A 19,992-nucleotide genomic window follows, 5' to 3' on the forward strand; every position below is an offset into this window, starting at 1 on the left:
GACATCATTCTTCCTGTCTTGTCAGCTAAATCCTCACCAAGCTCGGGTGACAATGAGGTATTAGCAATAAAAGCATGCCACCTCTTCTTACGGTCCTAGTTTGCATCTCATGAGTTAGGGACCTCAGGTACTAGAAGTATTTCCTCTAAGAATATACAATTATCCACCCGGAAATGTGCAGAGATGAAGATGAATTGACCTTTAGAAATGACATTCTTTTTCCACACTCCCCTCTGTAGCACTTACCATGCTATGTTGCAATACTCTCCCTTCCCCAGGGCCCCCATTCACAGCTACAAATGCCTGACACATAAGAGGTGGTCACCAAATCCACATTGGGTAAATTGTTGAATTGAAGCAGAGGAGAAATGGCACACACGAGACAGAACTCCCAGGATGATGTGGTAAAGACAAAGCCATCTGGCCTTCTGAATAGTATGGTATGTGGGAGAAAGCCTTAGTCACGGAAAGTCTGGCTAGTCTTTGAAATATAGATTTGCTCCTTAGAGCAATGGACAAAGCATCTAATGTTTCTTGGCCTTAGTTTTCTTGTCCATAGGAGAGTCCATCAATAAACTATTTAAAAGTGTACTTAAACAAAACAGCCCACATAATCTGCACAGAACAAGTAGTCTAGAAAAAGGCAGTTACTATTATTTACTGTGGCTCTCACTACAAACACTAGTGTTGTAGCGTCCCAACAAGTGGGAGGCTAAAAATAAGAAACAAATTGCCATGAAGACTCAGAATCCCTATTTCCTCAGCTCAGCTGCCTCAAAAGACACAGAAACAAGCCCAACAGAGGGCTGCAGAGAACCAACCCTGTTTAAAGGGCAAGGCATCCTAGAAGTCTCTCCCCTAACCTCCACTCCCACCCCAGAAGGAAGAGCATTAACTACCTGGTATTTTCCATGGTAGACCGATGTCACCCAGCTACTGAATAGCTTTTGATGGTGAGCTCAGAATGCAAATTCATTTCAATGACAGGTATGTGGATTTGGCCATACTTCCCAGCACACATCTCAGAAGAAAAGGTGTTCTGGTTCCATTCGGAATGCATGAACTTCTGAGATCTGACTATTGCCTATGCCACCCTCGACAGAGCTGAGAAACAGCAGGAGTCTCCTGGATGTAGGAATGTTAGACTTCTCGGCAAGTTCAGTAAGGAAAGCAATGCTTTCAAAGGAAAGGGAAGAGTTCTTTGACAGCATGAGACCCCTAGTGGCATCACAAGGTTAAAGCAGCCTCAAGGAACATTCAGTCACCTTGTGGAACAGACCAGATGGGACCAGGGAAGGGGAGACAAATCAGTGATGGGAGGCAGCTGAGCCCAACAGTACTTCAGGAGTAGCAGCTAGTGAGTTCAAGGCCCCAGGTGGCCTCGGGCCATTCTGAAAGTGATAGAAATGGATCCTGACTGTCTGAGGTGCAGTAGGAGAAGGGTTTGTTCCCCCCCCCCAAAAAAAAAAATCCCAGTCACCCGGACAGACAGGCTCTGGTGCTGAGTAGAGAAGAAAACCCTCCCCTTCTAAAGGCTTTCAGGAAGCTGCAGAAGGTACAGAACTGTCCTGTCCTGTCTATAACAGAGATCACTAGCGCTTTGGGTTCCTTTGCAGCCTGCCTACTCCTGCTTGGCTAAAGTGATGTCCATAGTCCTTTTTTTACATGGAGGAGGTTATTTTCATCTGCTGATGTCTTCAATCCCATAATCTCTTATTCGGTGTACTTCCTACCCCCTTGAGTAGCTTTTCCGTTTCTGAGGCCATGGATATAAAGAGCAAGAATGCAAAGTGTCTTGAGAGGATGGAGTACTTCCCTCTTTCCTACTCTGAAGTGCACACTGGCGCGGGGGGGTGGGCGTGCAGAAGCACAAGAATCACACAGTATGCTCAGTATGCTGGGTGCCATGCAAACCCCAGGCTATCACCAAGAACGCAAAACTTAGATTCTGTGACAGGTAGTCAGTCAGCAGGGTTGGTTCTGAACAGCCCCCATGCTCTTTGCAGGCCTCTTTCGTGCCCACAACCCCAGGGCCTTGGGACTGACATTAAGCATGCTGTAGATACTCAGCCAAGCAGCACCCCAAGATCCTAGTAGGCACCCAAGAGAGTGTGACTCCTCCAACCAGAGAGAAAGGGAAGGTGTGAGGATTCCACAGGCGTATGCTTTGCTGGCCTTACCTCCTTTCCAAAGCAGGTATATGGGGACCACGTAGAGCATCACATGCTGGATGTAGTAAATCTCCAGTTCAAAGGGGAGCTGTGGGGATAAGATGGAGAGAGGCAGTTCAGAACAGCTGGCTCATTAGACTCCGCTAGACACCCTTAGCCTTCAGGACTCACAAGGTGGCAACCTGGACATTTCATCCATTCACCTGGCATCACAATTCAAGGAAAAAAAGATCAAAATGAATGAACTTAATCATCCCAACTGGTATGTTCCAGCGGGAAAAGTGTATTAAAATTGAATGGGCCAGGCGTTGGTGGCGCACGCCTTTAATCCCAGCACTCGGGAGGCAGAGGCAGGTGGATCTCTGTGAATTGGAGACCAGCCTGGTCTCCAGAGCGAGTGCCAGGATAGACTCCAAAGCTACACAGAGAATCCCTGTCTCAAAAAACCAAAAAAAAAAAGAATGGATGTTGCATAAAGCAATATATCCACTCGGAGATTCACCATGAAGACCACTGGTGAATGACAGACTTCAGTGGTTTCTGCAAAGAGGGAAGCTACTTTAACATGGTTTGTATGGCACTTTCTCAAGTGCTTCTTTAAGAAAAATATATTTGTGCTGGGCAGTGGTGGCACATGCCTTTCTTTAATCTGAGGACTTGGGAGGCGGTGGCAGGTGGGTCTCTGTGAGTTCTAGGCTAGCCTGATCTACAGAGCTAGTTCTAGGACAGTCAAGGTCACCAAAGAAATCCTGTTTCAAAAACTATATATATATAATATTAATGATATTAAAAATAATAATACTCTGCAAAATACATTTGAAGAAACAACCTTATAGTTCCACACCTGGAAAGCAGATGGCAGAGAATGTCATTTGACAAGAACATTCAACGGAGGATTTATTAAACTCATATTCCAAATGAAAACCAAAAGGAGTCCTAGGTGTGGCCAAGTCCAAATCCAAGAATAATGGGTTTCCCCATATGATAGATGGGTGTCGGTTGAGGCTTTACCCAATTTTAGAGTAAATACTAAGGAGCTGGGCCAAGTCTGACGGTCTTCCAAAAAGACCTTCCATGCTCTCCCCATGTCTAACACTGTCTCACCCATTTCCTGTCTCCCTCCAAACAGAAGTCCTGAGAGGATGACAAAGAATATGACCAAGATATGCTGTATGAAATCCTCAAAGACCAAAATGCAAAAAACAAAAGACAAAACAAAAGTCAGTGCTGGACTACAAACTCTGGAGAAACAAAGACTCTTGCCAGGTGGTTCATCAAAGGCAAATTCTCAACCCCTGAACACTTGGGCGTGCTTGCTTGCGTGCGTGTGTGCGTGCGTGCGTACGTGCGTGCGTGTGATGCACACAGACCCCAAGGCAAGCCCAGGAGACAAGAACTCCAGGGAAGGTGTCAGCTGCTTCCCCGCTCCCTTCAGTGTAAGCACAGAATCAAGTCTGTGTGCTAATGAGAGGAAACAGTTACAGGCACCCAAAGCACATGAGCCCAAGGCTGCCTTGTGCCAAGAGCTGAAACCAAGACCTGGCAGTGCTCCCAGAGTGGTAGCTGGGCCAACTATGGACCCTGGACACAGACAATGGCTCTGGCTCTTGACTACAGAATTCCACACTGAAGGAAAATTTCCCAGGGGCCGAGACAATACACAGCTCCTGCTTTACGTTCACAGAGGAATGTCTAACCCTAGAAAAAGAGACAAGGTTCCAAGCCAGTCGGTAGAACACGCTACAGATGGTTATGCCATCTGTCACACTAGCACAAGGCTGGTATGGCTGCCTAAGAGGCTCTGAGGTGAACCTAACTGATATGGCTAAGAATGACTACAATCATTTAATTTGGAGTATTATTTTAGGCTTTTCAAATTAATATTTTTATACCATGAGCTATTCAATCTCTCACCTTTGACAGATGAGGGACCTGAGGCACAGAGGCAAACGGGGGTGGGTGGGTAACTGAATTATTTCAATGAGGTCACCCAAAACCAGACAAGGAGAAAAGTACCCCAGGAAGGTTTGGCTCTCTGGGTATAATCACAACACTGACCACTCTCCAAAATGAGCCTGAGGCGGGGCTGTCATCGCATAGCATGGAGCACAAAACCAGATCAAGGCCATGTGTCCAACAGTCCCTGTGAATCCCCATGCAGTTCACCTGCCCCCCCTCCCCCCGACCCAGTACCCATGTGCCCACACCTCCTGCAGAGCCCTCCTAGATAGCAAAGCATCCACCTGCATGCCCTGGGAGGCAGCTGTACACAGCAGTTTTGCAAGCTTGTTCCTTCTGTGTTCTAGATTCGACTCTGCTACTCAACACACCTGTGTCTTTGGGCAGTTACCTAACCTCTCGACTCTATTTCTGACATTAATAAAATACAAATAATTATGTTGTTCTAAGATGGGTCTATATTTTTATAAGACGTCTACAGTGCTTCTTGTGGGTCAGGAACTACTATTATGAAAACACTTTATAAAATATTAAATATACTGCCTCAACTATGTCCATTTTACAGATTAAGAAACTGGGGCCCAGAAAGGTTAGATAATACAGCTCAGTACCGAGGCAGGATTCAGATGCATGCAGTCTGATCTCAAATGGATAATCTCAGGCAGTACATATAGTCAGTCTTCACTTGGGGGGATTGGTTCCAAGATCCCAACATCACATTCCAAAACCTGAAGATGCTCAAGTCCCTAGCGAAAAAGCAGTGTAGCCCTTGTCCCTTGTGTATAGCGTATAAACATCTGCCTAGACATTTTAGGTACTGGGGGAGTTTCTATTGCATTTTAAAATTTTACATTTACTTTATGTGTATGGGTGTTTTGCCTGCATATATGTCTGTGCACCATGAGGGTGTAGTACCCAGAAGAGGTCTTATGGTTCCCTGGAATTGGAGTTACATGTGGTTGTGAGCTGCCATGTAGGTTCTGTGAATTGAACAAGAGTCTGCTGGAAGAGCAATCAGTGCCCTTAACCACTTAACTATCCCTCCAGCCCCCGTTAATTACTAATCCATTTATTTATTTTATGTGTAGATGTATATATCTGAATGTGTGCGTGCAGTGCCACAGAGGACAGGAGGGCACCAGATCTTCTAGAAATAGTTACAAGTGGCTGTGAGCTGCCCAATGTGGGTCCTGAGAACTGAACCTGGGTCCCTTGAAAGAGCAGTGCATACTCTTAACCGCTGAACCATCTCTCTAGTGCCTGCCCAGATATTTTAGGCCAGGTCTGGCCACATGCCCCCTAAGACAACTGTGAATGCAGGCCACACGTGTGTAGATCACAGTGTCATGTCACAATGTCAAAAGGTTGGATACCCATGTTAAGTTGTATATAGATGACTTATAATCCCCAATGTAAGCGCAGATGCTGAAAAAATAGTTTTTGCACTACATTGTACAGGGGAATAATGACAACAAATGTCTGTACACGTTTAGGATAGACTAACACTTCCAATACGTGCAATCCAGTTGGTGAATCTGTGGGTACGGAATCTGTGCTTGACCAACGCATGGCTCACTCCGTCTCCAAAAGCCTGACACATGGAAGGTGCTGATGCAGAAGGCCACTGTTCTCAACCAGAGTGGTATTAGTGGTAGGACATACAGGTGCTGCAATGGACCTAGAATATGTCCCTACTTGTCTCTCTACATGGTTATGTTGTCTGGGCCCTTCCTGTTGAATTGACCATCACCATCACTGTCTGCTCTGCCCACTGTCACTCCAGCACATTTAGAATGGCTAATCTTTTCCTGCAATGGAGGATTCCTGAGCCTGTTGCCGCCAGACCTCACCGGGAGTACCCGAGACACCTGTTCAGAGGCATGCAGTGAGGGTTGCCTTGCTCCTGCTCAAGAGTTCCCTACAATGGAATGCCACAGAGAGAGCTGAACTAAGTTGAGACGCCAAATCACAAGGGTTGGGGGAGGGTCGGCATAAAGGTGGAAGTGTGGGAGAATAAGGAGAACGAAGAACAACAGAACTGAGAGCTGGAAGACCATCATACTAATAGTAGGATTAAGGGAGCAAAACCAAAACAAAAGACACAACAACACAGGGAGCCGAAAGGCAGCTGGAAATGCAGCACTTACCACCTAATAACAAACTGTACTTACTAAGCACTTCTATCAAGCACTGTTCGAGGGTTAAATAAAGTCTTCGGAGTTACTGTAACATTTAATTAGTGCAAATTTCCCATGAAGTGCTTATAAATCGGAAATGGTTAGACACATTTGACAGATAAGAAAAACTTAATGGCTCTTTTTCCGCCGCAAAAATCCGGGTGCTACCATCACAGCCTCCTTACATTGATGCAACTCAAAATCAAGAGCCATAAAAAAAGGTTTTGAGCAAGACAGATCATTAACTTTTTTTCTCACTTCCAAGTCAAGATGATTTTTAGCAAGCGGAAATCAGCTGGGAAAATTATCTAGTCCTTTGGAGTCGAACTGTCCGAAACCTTAGAAAAATGGACCCTGTCCATAGCAAGGTCCACAACTTGCTTCCTTCCACCTCACAAACCTGATGGTCACACCACCATATTCTGCTGTGGAGACAAGCCTCCTGCACCCTCCATCCTTGTTTACTACAATCATCAAAAGATGGCCAAGACACCCAGGTCACCTGAACAAAACGTCAATTCCAATTTGACTGTATCTCTGCCCATCCCGTCATCTGCCTCATTTCTCAGGTTCTGAAATCCTCCTCTATCCTCTGGGTCCCTCTGGCCATCCCTAGTCCAATCCCTTATATTCTCAAACTCTTCTCTGGACAAGCCACTCCCTTGTCGTTTTAACAAATATTTCAGTAGCTCTGTGAAGATGCTGAAGTCCTCACAGCCTTCTCAGTGGATGGCTGTTTTCCCTCATGCTATTCACTGCCCTGGTGATTTACTTTCCTTATCTAGCAGAGCTACCCCTAAGTCAGGTGGAATCTGGACTGCAAGAGAGCTGGAGGAGGTAAGAAGAGACACAAATAAGACAAGTGGTCCACACGTATAACACGGTTATAAAATAGGTGCAAACACATGTGCTGGATGAAATTCTGAAATGCACAGAACTCATAACACTTTCTTCAAGCACTCCAAAAATAACACCTTATGCCCTCCATTTTGCAGACCTCACCCCTTCCAAGAATGGGTGGAGAGGTGGAAGCTATAACTAAGAGGAAGTGGCAATACAGAGATGTAATTGTTAACACCGGAAAGCCTAAATATATCTATAGACTGGAAGTAGATGGAGAGAAGCAGAAACAGCAAGGCACTAGACAGAGGACAGGAAGCAGGCAGGAAGGCAAAGGCCCCAAAGCGCAGAGGAAAGGGTTAGACTTAGGCTTCCCAGAGATAAGAAAGGACAGGCTGGGATAAGAATAACCACACGCAGGTAGGGTACATGTTGTATGCTGGAGGAACTCATACCACTCTGCAGGAGACTTGGCATTATGAAAGCAGTTGTGTGTAGGGCTGGCAAGATAGCTCTGCAGGTAAAAATGCTTGCTGTCCAAGATTGAAGACGAGACTTCAATCCACAGATCCCATAGTAGAAGAACAGAACCAACTCCTGAAAACTGTCCTCAAACCCACACACACACACAAACCCACACACACACACACAGAGAGAGGAGAGAGAGAGAGAGAGACAGAGAGAGAGAGACAGAGACAGAGAGAGAGAGAGAGAGAGAGAGAGAGAGAGAGAGAGAGAGAGAGAGAGAGAGAGAGAGAGAGAGCTCCTAACCCTACCCCTTTTGCTTCGACTGGGTTTCTCTGTGTAACAGCACTGGCTATCCTGGAACTCACTCTATAACACCAGCTGGCTTCTAACTCACAGAGATTCTGCCTCTGCCTCTCTCTGCCTCTCTGCCTCTCTGCCTCTCTGCTCTCTGCCTCTCTGCCTCTCTGCCTCTCTCTCTGCCTCTCTCTCTGCCTCTCTCTCTGCCTCTCTCTCTGCTCTCTCTCTGCCTCTCTGCCTCTCTGCCTCTCTGCCTCTCTCTCTGCCTCTCTGCCTCTCCTCTGCCTCTGCCTCTGCCTCTGCCTCTGCCTCTGCCTCTGCCTCTGCCTCTGCCTCTGCCTCTGCCTCTGCCTCTGCCTCTTCCTCTGCAGGGCTGGGATTAAAGGTATGTGCCACTAAGTCTGGCAATCCACAGCCCTTTCAGTGGGAAAGGATACAGCCTGTAAATATAACTGCTCTTGGCATTGTTCCTTCCAGCAACATTTGGCTTTGGAACAGTTTATCTTCATCATCCAATCATAGACTTTAACAGGCATAGTGGGGTCACAGACTCCTTTGAATTAAGTAATACCTGTTAGAGGAGTGACAGAAGGAAACCCCACAACCTAGATAACTATTGATAAAGAGCTGGTTAAATAAGTCACAGTACATTCATGGAACATTAAAAGTAAGGACACGCTCAAAAAATCTAGACTGTGGACTAGTCCATAAAGAAACTATACAAAGTCATATCATGAAGGGTGTGAGGTGTTCTTAGACTAAATAAACAAATCAATAAAAATTAAAGACATAAAATAATCAAACCAATACTTGAAATCTGACTAGACCGAGAAAGGGGAAGTGGCAGAAAGAGAGGGGGGAGGAGAGGGGGGAGAGGGTGGGGAGGGAGGGAGGGAGGGATGGAAGGAGGGAGGGGAGGGAGGGAGGAGGGAGGGAGGGAGGGAGGGAGGGAGGGAGGGGAAAAGAGCGCGCATGTGCACACAAGTGGACATTTGCAGAGACTCGGGAAAGAGTCTAAGTGTCTTGCTTTATGGCTCCTCACCCTATTCCCTTGAGCCAGCCTCTGGCTGAACATGGAGCTCAGCAGAATTTTGACGTTATTTTGTTTTTGCTTCAATATTGGCTACACAGCAGCCAGCAACCCACAACAATTCTCTCTTACCACCTCGACATCCATGCACACCTGGCAGATTACTTGACTACTAGAGATCCAAACTCAGTTTGCTTGTGCTGATTTAACAAGCATTCTTACCCACTGAGCCATTTCCACAACCCCAGACTTGATTTTTTTTTAAAGGGTTATATACATTTTGGGTATAATCGGACAAATCTGAATGTAAAGTTAATAGAATTATTGAAGATTTTCTAGGGTATGATAATGCTGCTGTGGCTGTGCAAGAGGATTTTCTTATTCTTCAGAACAGCAGGCTGAAACAGATCAAATGGCCAGACATTTGTCTATAACAGTCAGCAAGTGTGGAGACAGGGTACACGTAGAAAGAGAATGTGTCAGTGTGGTGACAACTGCTCTAGCAGGAGCGAGAAAGTAGTGGATGCTGCTATTGTCTCAGCTTTCCAATGCTTCAATAGCTGGTTACCAAAAAGCTGGCAATTCTTTTAAATTTAAATGACATATAGCGTCAGGAACCAATATTGCAAAATTGTGAGGTAGGGAAAAAAAGAGATAGATAAAATTCAGTTAGGAGAATAATTGTCAACTGTTACCAAAAACTTCCATGCCCATTCATTTTTACATGGTAATCTCCCGTCTAGACATTTATGGTAGTGGGGGTGGGGGTGGGGGGCTGTGCACTCCTTTAATCCCAGCACTAGGGAGACAGAGGCAGGTGGATAGATCTGGGAATTCTTGACCAGTCTGGTGCGAGTTCTAGGGCAGCCCAAGGTGTTATACAGGGAAACCCTGTCTCAAAAGCAACCAATACCACCCCCCAAAAAAGGAAATTTATGATAACTTAGATACTAGCATATCTAAGTTACCAAGAACTTTTTATTTATTTTTATTTTATATGTATGAATATTCTGCCTCCATAGATGTATGTGTATAATGTGAGCTCCTGGTGCCTGTGGGGACCAGAAAAGGGCATGGGTTGCATTGGGACTGGGGTTACATATGGTTGTGAGCACTATGCGGGTGCTGGAAACTGACTGAGCCCAGGTCTTCCGCAAGAGCAGTAAGTGTTCTTAACTTCTGAGTCAACATTCCACTTCCTGAAGAAAATTTTAGAAGCCATCTAAACTATGGCTAAAGTAAACAAATAAGGAGGAGTCAGTTTAAGTGTCCATCAATGGAATTTTCACCAGGAAACACTCTGGAAGATGAACCAGGTCACCACATTTTTTAAAGGCATTAATCATTTCTGGGTGAACGAAAACAACTTCATACTGTATAAAATGTGATCTTATTTACAGAGGAAAATTCAATGTTTGTATACATCCCTTGTTAACACATAGAAAAAAGGACTGAAATAGAATTTGCCCAACTGAGTAAGGGAAAAGATTGACAAGAGGTTTGTAAAGGGAAGGAGGTAACTTGACTTTTGACTTTCTATACTTTTATAGGTAGATTTGACAGCAAATGAAAAGGAGCCAAGTACTAATCACATAACTAAAATATTTAAAGCTGCAAAAAGATCGCTATAGGAATAATTCACACTTGTTAACAGCAACTGCCTCTTTAACAGGAGAGGAATTTTCTCAGTACTCATTGTTTCTGCGCTCTACTGTTTATTGCAGCATCATTCACAATAGCCATCTCCATCAACAGATGTAACGATACCTACATCTGCATCAACAGATGTAACGATAAAGAAAACATGACATCTTGGGGCTGGAGGGCTGGCTCAGCACTTAGGAGCACTTGCTGCTCTTCTATAGGATCTGAGTTCAATTTCCCAATTGTCCACATTTGGGCACTCACAGCCACCTGTAACTCTATCTCCAGGAGACCCAATACATGCTTCTGGCCTCCATTGGCACCCACACAACAGGGAACATACACACATGCACATCAATAAAATAAAATAAATTCCCTAAAAAAAGAAAGTACATAGATGTACAATGGATAGCATTCAGACTCAGCAGGACCCACCCCTCACTGAGAAACGAGTGGCAGTGGTTAGCTGCTGAGGAAGGGAGAATTATTCTTCTTTTGAGATGTGGCTACTGATAGGTTGCCCAGGCTTTAGTGGATGACTCCACACCCATGCACATAATAGGTAGAATTAAGTGGATTTAGTAGACTCTTATTGTAAAAACAAAGGAGAGGGCATGAATTGGGAGGTAGAGATAGGGGAGGAGATCCACAGGGACTTGGAGAGAGAAGTGAGAGGTAGATAAGATCGTGTTTCAGATCTTATTGCATATACGTATTAAACTCTCAAAGAAGAAAAATAATAATGAAGGCCTGTCATTTGAAACAATTCGGTTGAATCTAAAGAACACGATGCTAAATGAAATAAATCAGACGTGAAAAAGCAAACATCACATGAATGCAGTCACTGTTAGCAAGAAAAGGAAGAATAGGGTATAGAGCATGCTTCTATTTTGTAGTTATTTGTAACTTTGTGCAGGTACCTATTGCATGCTAAGCATATTCTTCCCCCAACCCTTTTCTCACTCTCCCCTTCCCATTTGTTCCCTTTTTCCGACTAGGTAATTTTTCTTCTACTTTTCTGTATCTTGCACTTTTGCGTTATTATATAAAATGCAACAACCACATATCAGAGAAAATATATAATTTTTGTCAGTCTTAGACTGGCTAAGCTTGCACTCGGTACTGGTACTCACAGAACTTGCTATGGAGACCAGGCTGACCTTAACTGTCAAACATCCAAATGCCTCTACATCCTGAGTGTTGGGATTAAAAGAGCAGTGGTTCTCAACCTGTGGGTCGTGACCTTTTGGGGCCACATATACAGTTCACAACGGTAGCAAAGTTACAGTTGTGAAGCAGCAATGGAATAATTTCATAGTTGGGAGTCCGCACAACATGAGGAACTGTATTAAAGAGTCACCAAATGAGGCAGGTTGAGAAGCACTGGATTAAAAGTATATGCAACAACACCCAGCTTGAATGTCACATTCTTTATATATGTGTGCCACAGGACTCTTTAGCCAAGAGGATGCATTAAGCTTCTAATGATGATTAGAGTTCATATTTCTCTTACTTTTACAGTTCTTTCCCTCAGACCCGGAGATGAACTTCAGTAGTAGAGTGTTTGCTAAGAGTACTCAAGGCCTTGGGAGTTGATCCTGAGCACACACACGCGCGCGCGCGCGCACACACACACACACACACACACACACACACACACACACACACACACACACACACACACAAAATAGTAAAGTGCAGACCCCCCCCCCAAATCCTGTGGTATCATTGTATCTGTCCTGGTGACTCTATTCACAAGCATCTTTTCAGGTGAGATGCCCACAACCCAAGCAGGCACACCGTGATCCACCTCATTCCCTTTCCTGACACTGTAAGAGCGAGTCAGGGCAGAGTGCTGGGCTTTCCTCAGCACCATCCCTCATTCCCTCTTTGTTCTCTGAGTCTCGGCAATCAGGAACACAGTTATGCTTGCCAAATGGCTGGTAAGTTCCCTAGTGTCAAAGGAGGTATTTTGAGCCTATAAAAGATGCTACTTGCTCTGGTGACACAGCAATTTGGACAAGTGTATTTCCTGGTGTTAAGAGACACCGCTGCCCAGACGTGCCTACTTTGTTTGGACAGGCCTATAGAACTGTATGGAGTGGCGGTTCCAGCTCTTTTAGCCATGAGGTATGCTGCAAGGATTCATGTAGCTCTTTATTCTAACCAAGTGAAAATGAACTCTCTTAGTTCCCGACTTTCCATCTCTAGCTGACTTTGGAGCTGCTACCTGTCCTCATATAAAATGACCAGATACCATTCTAGGTAACTGTTGCTGGTACCTGAAGTCACATCTGAAAGGAAGGGTGAAGCAAGAAGAAGCTCCAATGACATAATGATGCTTAGTGATAATGGCAATAATAATCACAGCAGTAACAAGAACTACAATGGAGTGTTCCTAGAGAATATATTATAACAAAATCTGCTGTATTTTCCTGAGTTTTAATGATAAAGAGAACGAACACAATGGTCTTAATGACTAATATTTCCAAGCTCCAATGGGTTTCAAGTATTAAAGTCGTAACACCCAATGCTTGATCATGTGACTATACCTAGAGACACAGCCTTTAAAGAGAGCACACAGGTAGGCTCTAATTACCATTAAGTCCTAATTCAACAGACCACCAACATCCTCTAGAGGAAAAGATTAGGATACAGAGAAAAACATGAAAGAAGAAAAGATTAGAATATAGAGGAAAACATGGGAGGCCATCAACAAATGAAACCCAAGATGAAAATTATCCAGCTGATTCCTTGATCTTAGACCTATTTACCCAGTATGTAGGACAGTCTGTATTACAAAAGTCCTAGCAAATCAATACCCTGGCCAAGTGTGGGGGGCTAATCATCTTCAACCTGACTTAGAATGACCTAGAAAATATATCTCTAGGCCAGTGGTTCTCAACCTTTCTTCTTCATTTTTGGGGGTAGGAGGTTGAGACAGGGTTTCTCTGTGTAACAGTCCTGGCTGTCCTGGAACTCACTCTACAGACCAGGCTGGCCTCAGACTTACAAAGATCCACCTGCCTCTGCCTCTCAAGTGCTGGGATTAGAGACATGTGCCACCACCACCTGGCAGTTCTCAATCTTTCTAATGCTGCAACTCAAGTTCCTCATGTTGTGGTGACCCTCAACCATAAAATTATTTTTTTCTTTTTTCATGACAGAGATTTTCCATAAAATTATTTCCGTTGCTACTCCATAACTGCAATTTTGGTAGTGAGTGGTGTCTCAGTTCCTAAAATCACCAGGAATACATGTTTTCTGATGGTCATGACCCACAGGTAGAGAACTGCTGCTCTGGGCTGTGTGCGCGTGTTTCCTAAGAGGTTTGACTGAACAGGGAAGAGCCACCCCGAATGTTGATGATATCACATGGGCTGATATTCTGGTGGGAATAAAAAGGCAAAGGGGTAAGTGAACTGAGAACAGTGTTCATTGCCCTCTGCTTCCTGACTGGATGCAAGGTGACACCTGCCCCATGTTCCTGCTGCCACAGCTAGAGCCACTCTCTTCACCATAGAGAACTTGAGGCACAGAGTGAGTTTACCTTTTTTGTAATAGACAACTACTAGAAACCAAATGGCTATTCCAGATAGAACAGAGAAGGACACTGGTCAACTTATGTGATGGAATGTCACACTGAAAAATGTAACTATAGTTATAGGCACTCCATAGTAGGAATGAACCATGCTAACATACTGTTGTATAGAACAAGAAAGTCCTAGAAAACGACACACACACACACACACACACACACACACACACACACACACACACACACACACACACACGAGATACCATCTCCATAAAGGCCAGCAAACAACTAAAACTGAATAACATCTTATTTAGGAATCTATAACTACATACAGACATATCTGTACATCTGAGAGAGAAAACTATTTTGTGAGAATTCTACACATGCATCTAATATGGATTGATCAAACCCACTCCCTATTCCCTGCACTCTAATTCTTCCTCTATGCCCTCTACCACTTTTCTCTTCCAATTTCGTGTGCTCTCCTTTTTTGAAAGCCACTGAGAACACTTAGTGCTGTGAGTATGTGCATGGATGTAGACCATCTACTGGATCACCAGCAACCTTCAGGAGCCATGTCCCTGAAAGAAACATGCTTTCCATCCCTAAACAGCCATCAACTGCAAATAATTTCTCAGCTATGGGGTGGGGTCTCCCGAGGCCTTCTTCCATCCATGCTGTGATTTGGACTGCTTGATCTTGTGCAGGTATTGTGCATGCCATCAGAGTGGCCATGATTTCATGTGTGCGGCAGCCCTGTCGTGTCCAGCAAATACAGTTTCTGTTACCTATATCCACTACTTATGGCTTCTAAAATTTTTTTCCAATAAAACTATTTAAAAAAAAAAGCAAAGGCCAGAAGTTTTCTCTTGGGGGCAGTTAAAGACAGAGGCAGCAGAATTAGAAGGACAGCACACAGGTTAATTCTTACGCAAGGCTTACAGGAATTACATGTCTATAAACAAATACACACAAAAGCAAAAGCAAAAGAGAGCATGCATGGATGAATGGTAAAGATGCTACAAATCCACAGTTGTGAAGTGATTACCCCAACTGTGTGCACCAATACCTATTTAAAAGGAAGAGGACCAGGGGCTCAGTTAACCAGCTTGTGCAGAGTTGCATGGCTTGTTAAATGACTGAGTTGGGATTTGAACTCAAAGAATCTGACTTCAGGACCCATGATCTCCACCACTATAGTCTCTTCCATTCCTTATGCTGCTCTACTGATGGAATAGAGTTAGGGTCACCTATGAGACTCCAGGGCCCTGTCTTATTTGGCTACTATGATATAGGCACTGCCCACAGAAGTGGACACAGACGTTCTGAAATCCCAGGCTTACCACTTTTTCAAACTCTTCCAGACTGTGCCACAGGTCAAATGTGATCCAATCTAGAAGGCGGCCTTTTGAGTGCACAAGAAGGAACTTCAGGTCTCGGAAATCCAGCAATGAACTCACTGATTTCTCACTCAAGGAGAGAAAGTCAGTATTTGTTTCTCTCTGTAGAACCCAAAGCAAAAGCTAAAAACAGAGAGTTTAAAAGGCCTCCAGAGGAACTGAGGGCGAGGGCATGGCAAAGGTCAACCAAACTGTTTTTGTATCGGCCAAACAGCACAGACTCACCTGCCCAAGGCTGGACCTCATGCTTGGGTAGAGTGGCAAAGAGCTCAAAGAGGGCCTTTTCCACCACACTCACCAGTCCAAACCTCATTCCGTCCTGACTCAGCTTGCAGCTTCTACCCTAATCAGTTAATCCATATAAAGTTAACTCCCACTTGCTCATCAACCCCGGCCATCCTCGGTATCCCCCCTCCCCCGCCTTCCATATTTTTAGTGACTTCAAAGGATTTCAGCATCAAGTGACTTGAGATAAGGTCGGTCCACTAGCACTAAATCAAAGGCTCTCAGCCTTGTCCTAACAGCTCAAGGGCACTCAATCTGCCCTCTACCCCACAGCTGCCAAGCAAGGAATCTAGTTAATCCTCAACAGTTGGGGGACACATTTGCTTTTTTAGGCAGGTCTGAAATTGTGAGGCAAGCCTACCGGAAAAAAAAAAAAAAGGGCATCTCCCTTAATCCACTCTATAAGCCTTGATATAAGCTGCAGGGAAGCCCACCACTTTCTACAGCAATGAAAGGCAAATGTCACATGCTCCCTTGAGGCCCCAAGAGGTGAGAGGTACTTGACTATATCCTAGCAGGATCAGACTCTGTTCACTTCTACTTCTCTTCCACTTCTGTCTCTCATCCTCTATTTCCTCCCAGGCTTCAAGGCTCTTCCCAGATTTTCATCAACACTGATGGTTCCTAAATGTATACTCCCAGAAGATCCTGTCTCATTCAACCGAGAATGTGTACAATTTTTATCTATATCAGACTGGCACCAAAATAATCTTCTCTGGATGGAGCCCAGCAACTTTTATTTTCATAAACCTCCCTAAGGATATTTGGGTGTAGAATTGTTCAGTGTACACTTAGAGACGGGAAAAGCTTTTAATCTCTGAATGGTAAATGTGGAAATTCTAGAGTATTATCACAAAGAAATGGAAGGCAGCTGCCAGGAAAATGTATTCATTAGAAGAGTGATGTGACTAGTGCTCAAAACAAAAAAGAAAAAGTAGTCAAAATTACAGAAATGACAATTAATAACTGCTGCTACATAGCATTATTCTACCAGGAACTGGCTGGAGAATCTTCTGTATATTAACTGATTCTTATGATGAGTCCCTCAGATAGGTTTACATATTTCCCTTTAATATATGAGGAAATTGAAAGGAGACATTAACTGGGTAACTGGTCCAAAGTTACTCATAGAAACAGTAAGTAAACTAGACAATTTGACTCTGGGATTTGGTATTCTTAACCATTGACCTATACTACCTCAATGAAGCCTTCTTTGGGAATAGAGGAAAACATTTAAACTTGATTTACAAAGGACATGATGGTTTGACATTTACTGTTTATTCTTTCCCTCCCCACAACCATGTGAACTAATTTAGTGAATCATCTAACTTATCTGGGAGCTAATCATGCCTCCCAGATGCCAATTTATTCATTTAGCAAATAGATAATGAGTATCTACTTTGTGAAAACAACTATCCATAAAAGACAAATGGTATCCTGCTTTTATGAACTTTAAAGCCTTATACTCCCCTCATCTTAAGTCACTGTTTCAAGGACTCGGGCCACTTATATTAGTGTTTGATTAGCTGCATAATAGGCTAAATGGACTTTCTGCTATCTCACAGCAAGTGGCATAATACTGGACACAGTGTAGGCATTTTTCAACTGATGTAAAGCTATTTCAGAACAAGGACAACCTATAGATAGACTGTCCTCCTAACTGCTGCTGAGGAAAAGGACATGACTATAAAAAAAAGGACTGAAAGCGGTTGGAAAACAAGATCAACACACTCATTTCTGATCAATCAAATATTCGTCTTTAAAGAGATCTTTCACTGAAAAAGCCCTGCATAAAATAGTTTGAATTGTTTTTTTTAAACACTTGAAACTATTGGTGGATGAAAATATAGCCTAATTACAGAGCTCTTGTCTAGCATGCATGAGGCCAGGGAATGGATCCACAGTACCACCCAAAAGAAAAATCTGAAACCAAAGGAATTTTCTGGCTATTTTAGCCAAGTGAAAGTAAGACCCCAGTGAAACAAATGGGATCCACTATGTAATCCAGTTTTCCAGTTAAGGCAACTAAGTGGGAGCTGAGTTTTTATACACTAATGAGACATAGGGAATGGACAAATATTTTGCAGAGTCTAAGAGAGGTGAGACTCTCAAAGAGCTACACTTCAGTATAGAGGAACATGAGAAACTTACAGTGGGAGGGCATTCCCAGTCTCATAAATCAATGCTGAGTTAGGTCAGTAGGAGCAAATGAGTCTTCCCCACTAACACCTTCAAACCACGGGGGCCTCACCATCTGAATACACACTACTTGGGTAATCCTAAAACCGTAGACTGAGAGCTTCATACAGCATGTCTTCAAACTAATAGCCCTCAAATGTCTAGCAAGAACAATACAAGTCCTCTCTAGAGAAACTTGACATTCAAAAAATCCCTACAAATTGAACCTAATGAAAAGAAGAAACTTACAGTAAAAACCGAAACACTATGTAAAGACACAAGGAAACAAAGGATCACTTCAAGATCTCAGATAATAGGCTATACACCATTCAGTGTTTTCACAACTAAATATACAGTAATTGACATAAAAATTCAGTAAGTGAGGCCGGGCGTTGGTGGCGCACGCCTTTAATCCCAGCACTCGGGAGGCAGAAGCAGGCAGATCTCTGTGAGTTCAAGACCACCCTGTTCTACAAGAGCTAGTTCCAGGACAGCCTCCAAAGCCACAGAGAAACCCTGTCTCGAAAAAAAAAATCAGTAAGTGAAGTGCTATTTGGGCACAACTAAAGAGACAGGGATTGGACCACAGAACTGAAAGCATGAGCCCAAATGCAGTCTAGCAAGACAAAAAGGTGAAAATATGAAAGAAAGACTGAGGCTGGGAAGATGGAAAGGAATAAGGTACTTTGAAATATTGATCAAGGAGAGAAAGGCAGCATTTGAGGGTATTACAGCCTAGACTGTTCAGAAACCTTATTAAAGACATGTACAAACAGACTTAAACAGCTCGGAAGAGCCAGTTGGGCAGTCTGGTGTGTGCCACACCCTGAGTGTCATGGGATTGGGGAGGGGGGAGAAAAGGTGGAAGGGAGGAAGGAGAAGCAGAAAAGAGAAAGCCTAACAGAATAAAGAAAAGTTAACCTCAAAACATCCCATAGTAAAGCTGCAGAACATCCAACAAAAGAATTTCTTAAAACTGATCAAAAAGAAAAGATTTTTTTTTCTAAAAGTTAACACTGATCACTGACTTTCCAGAGCACAGAGTATAAAAAGCACAATATGTGGAAATTATAACTTCATTACACATGGGAAACACGAACCTAGAAAATACGAAGCAATGAAAAAGACTTCCAAGAATGAAAGAGGAATATTTACATATACATATACATATACATATACATATAAGACACACAAAAAGCAGATAAGAGTTTACCATCATCAGACCATCACCAAAGAAAATTCTAGAAACTATACTTTAAGGAATCATAAAGTAATTCCAGAAAGAAGGTCTGGGATTCAATAAGAAATGCCAACTGTATTAATTTTTCATGACTAACAAAATTACCAATGGTGGACTACTTGATAAGGCAAAGTCTTAATTTTTGCTAATAGTTCTGGGATGTAAGATTTAGATACCTTATCTAGTGTTGGCCTTCTTGCTGGCAGACTAACAAGGACATAGATTTGCCTGGTAAGAGACCAGTGTGGGGTGGGAGTGGGGGGCCGGGTAATATTCTAGTCTTTGTTCTTCTTACAAAGCCATCACAATTCAACCATACGTACTATATTCTAAGTTACTTATCATTTTCCAAGGGTTCTACACCAACAACTCACAGCCAGATAAGATTTCTTCTATCCCAATATATCACAACAAAGATTAAGCCTTGGTTCGAGGAAGGAAGCTCTCCAAATTACATCTAAATCATAGTAATGAGTAAAAAGTGGGGATGAATATGTGTATTAATTAAATGAACATTGATTTTATAAAACAATGCCGTAACTGTTTAAAAAGCTACAAAGAAAACGAAAGAAAAGCTAAAACAATACAGAATATTTGTCAAAATAAGCATCTAAGTTGAAGGTGGCTAATTAAATGTTTTAGAGTTTACATGTAAATAAGTAAGGTTACATTCTTATCTATATAATATAGGGACACATCTAAAAGAGACAAAAAAGTCTTTCCCAAAAAGGTTACACACAGTCATAGCTGCATTTTTTACAGTAG

At 43.2% G+C, this 19,992-nt stretch overlaps 1 protein-coding gene across 7 annotated transcripts in view; it reads right to left on the reverse strand.

Moving 5' to 3' along the window:
• Tmem164 (transmembrane protein 164) overlaps window positions 1-19,992 on the reverse strand; it is a 165,917-nt gene that overhangs the window by 39,006 nt on the left and 106,919 nt on the right. For all 7 annotated transcript variants that reach the window (XM_035449890.1, XM_027433589.2, XM_027433593.2 and 4 more), the window contains one exon: window positions 2,181-2,259. In XM_035449890.1, the coding sequence (XP_035305781.1) occupies window positions 2,181-2,259 (79 nt within the window). The remainder of the gene's footprint in view (window positions 1-2,180; window positions 2,260-19,992) is intronic.

This window comes from Cricetulus griseus, chromosome X (genome assembly GCF_003668045.3).
Source record: "Cricetulus griseus strain 17A/GY chromosome X, alternate assembly CriGri-PICRH-1.0, whole genome shotgun sequence".
In the NCBI taxonomy this organism is placed as follows: domain Eukaryota; kingdom Metazoa; phylum Chordata; class Mammalia; order Rodentia; family Cricetidae; genus Cricetulus; species Cricetulus griseus.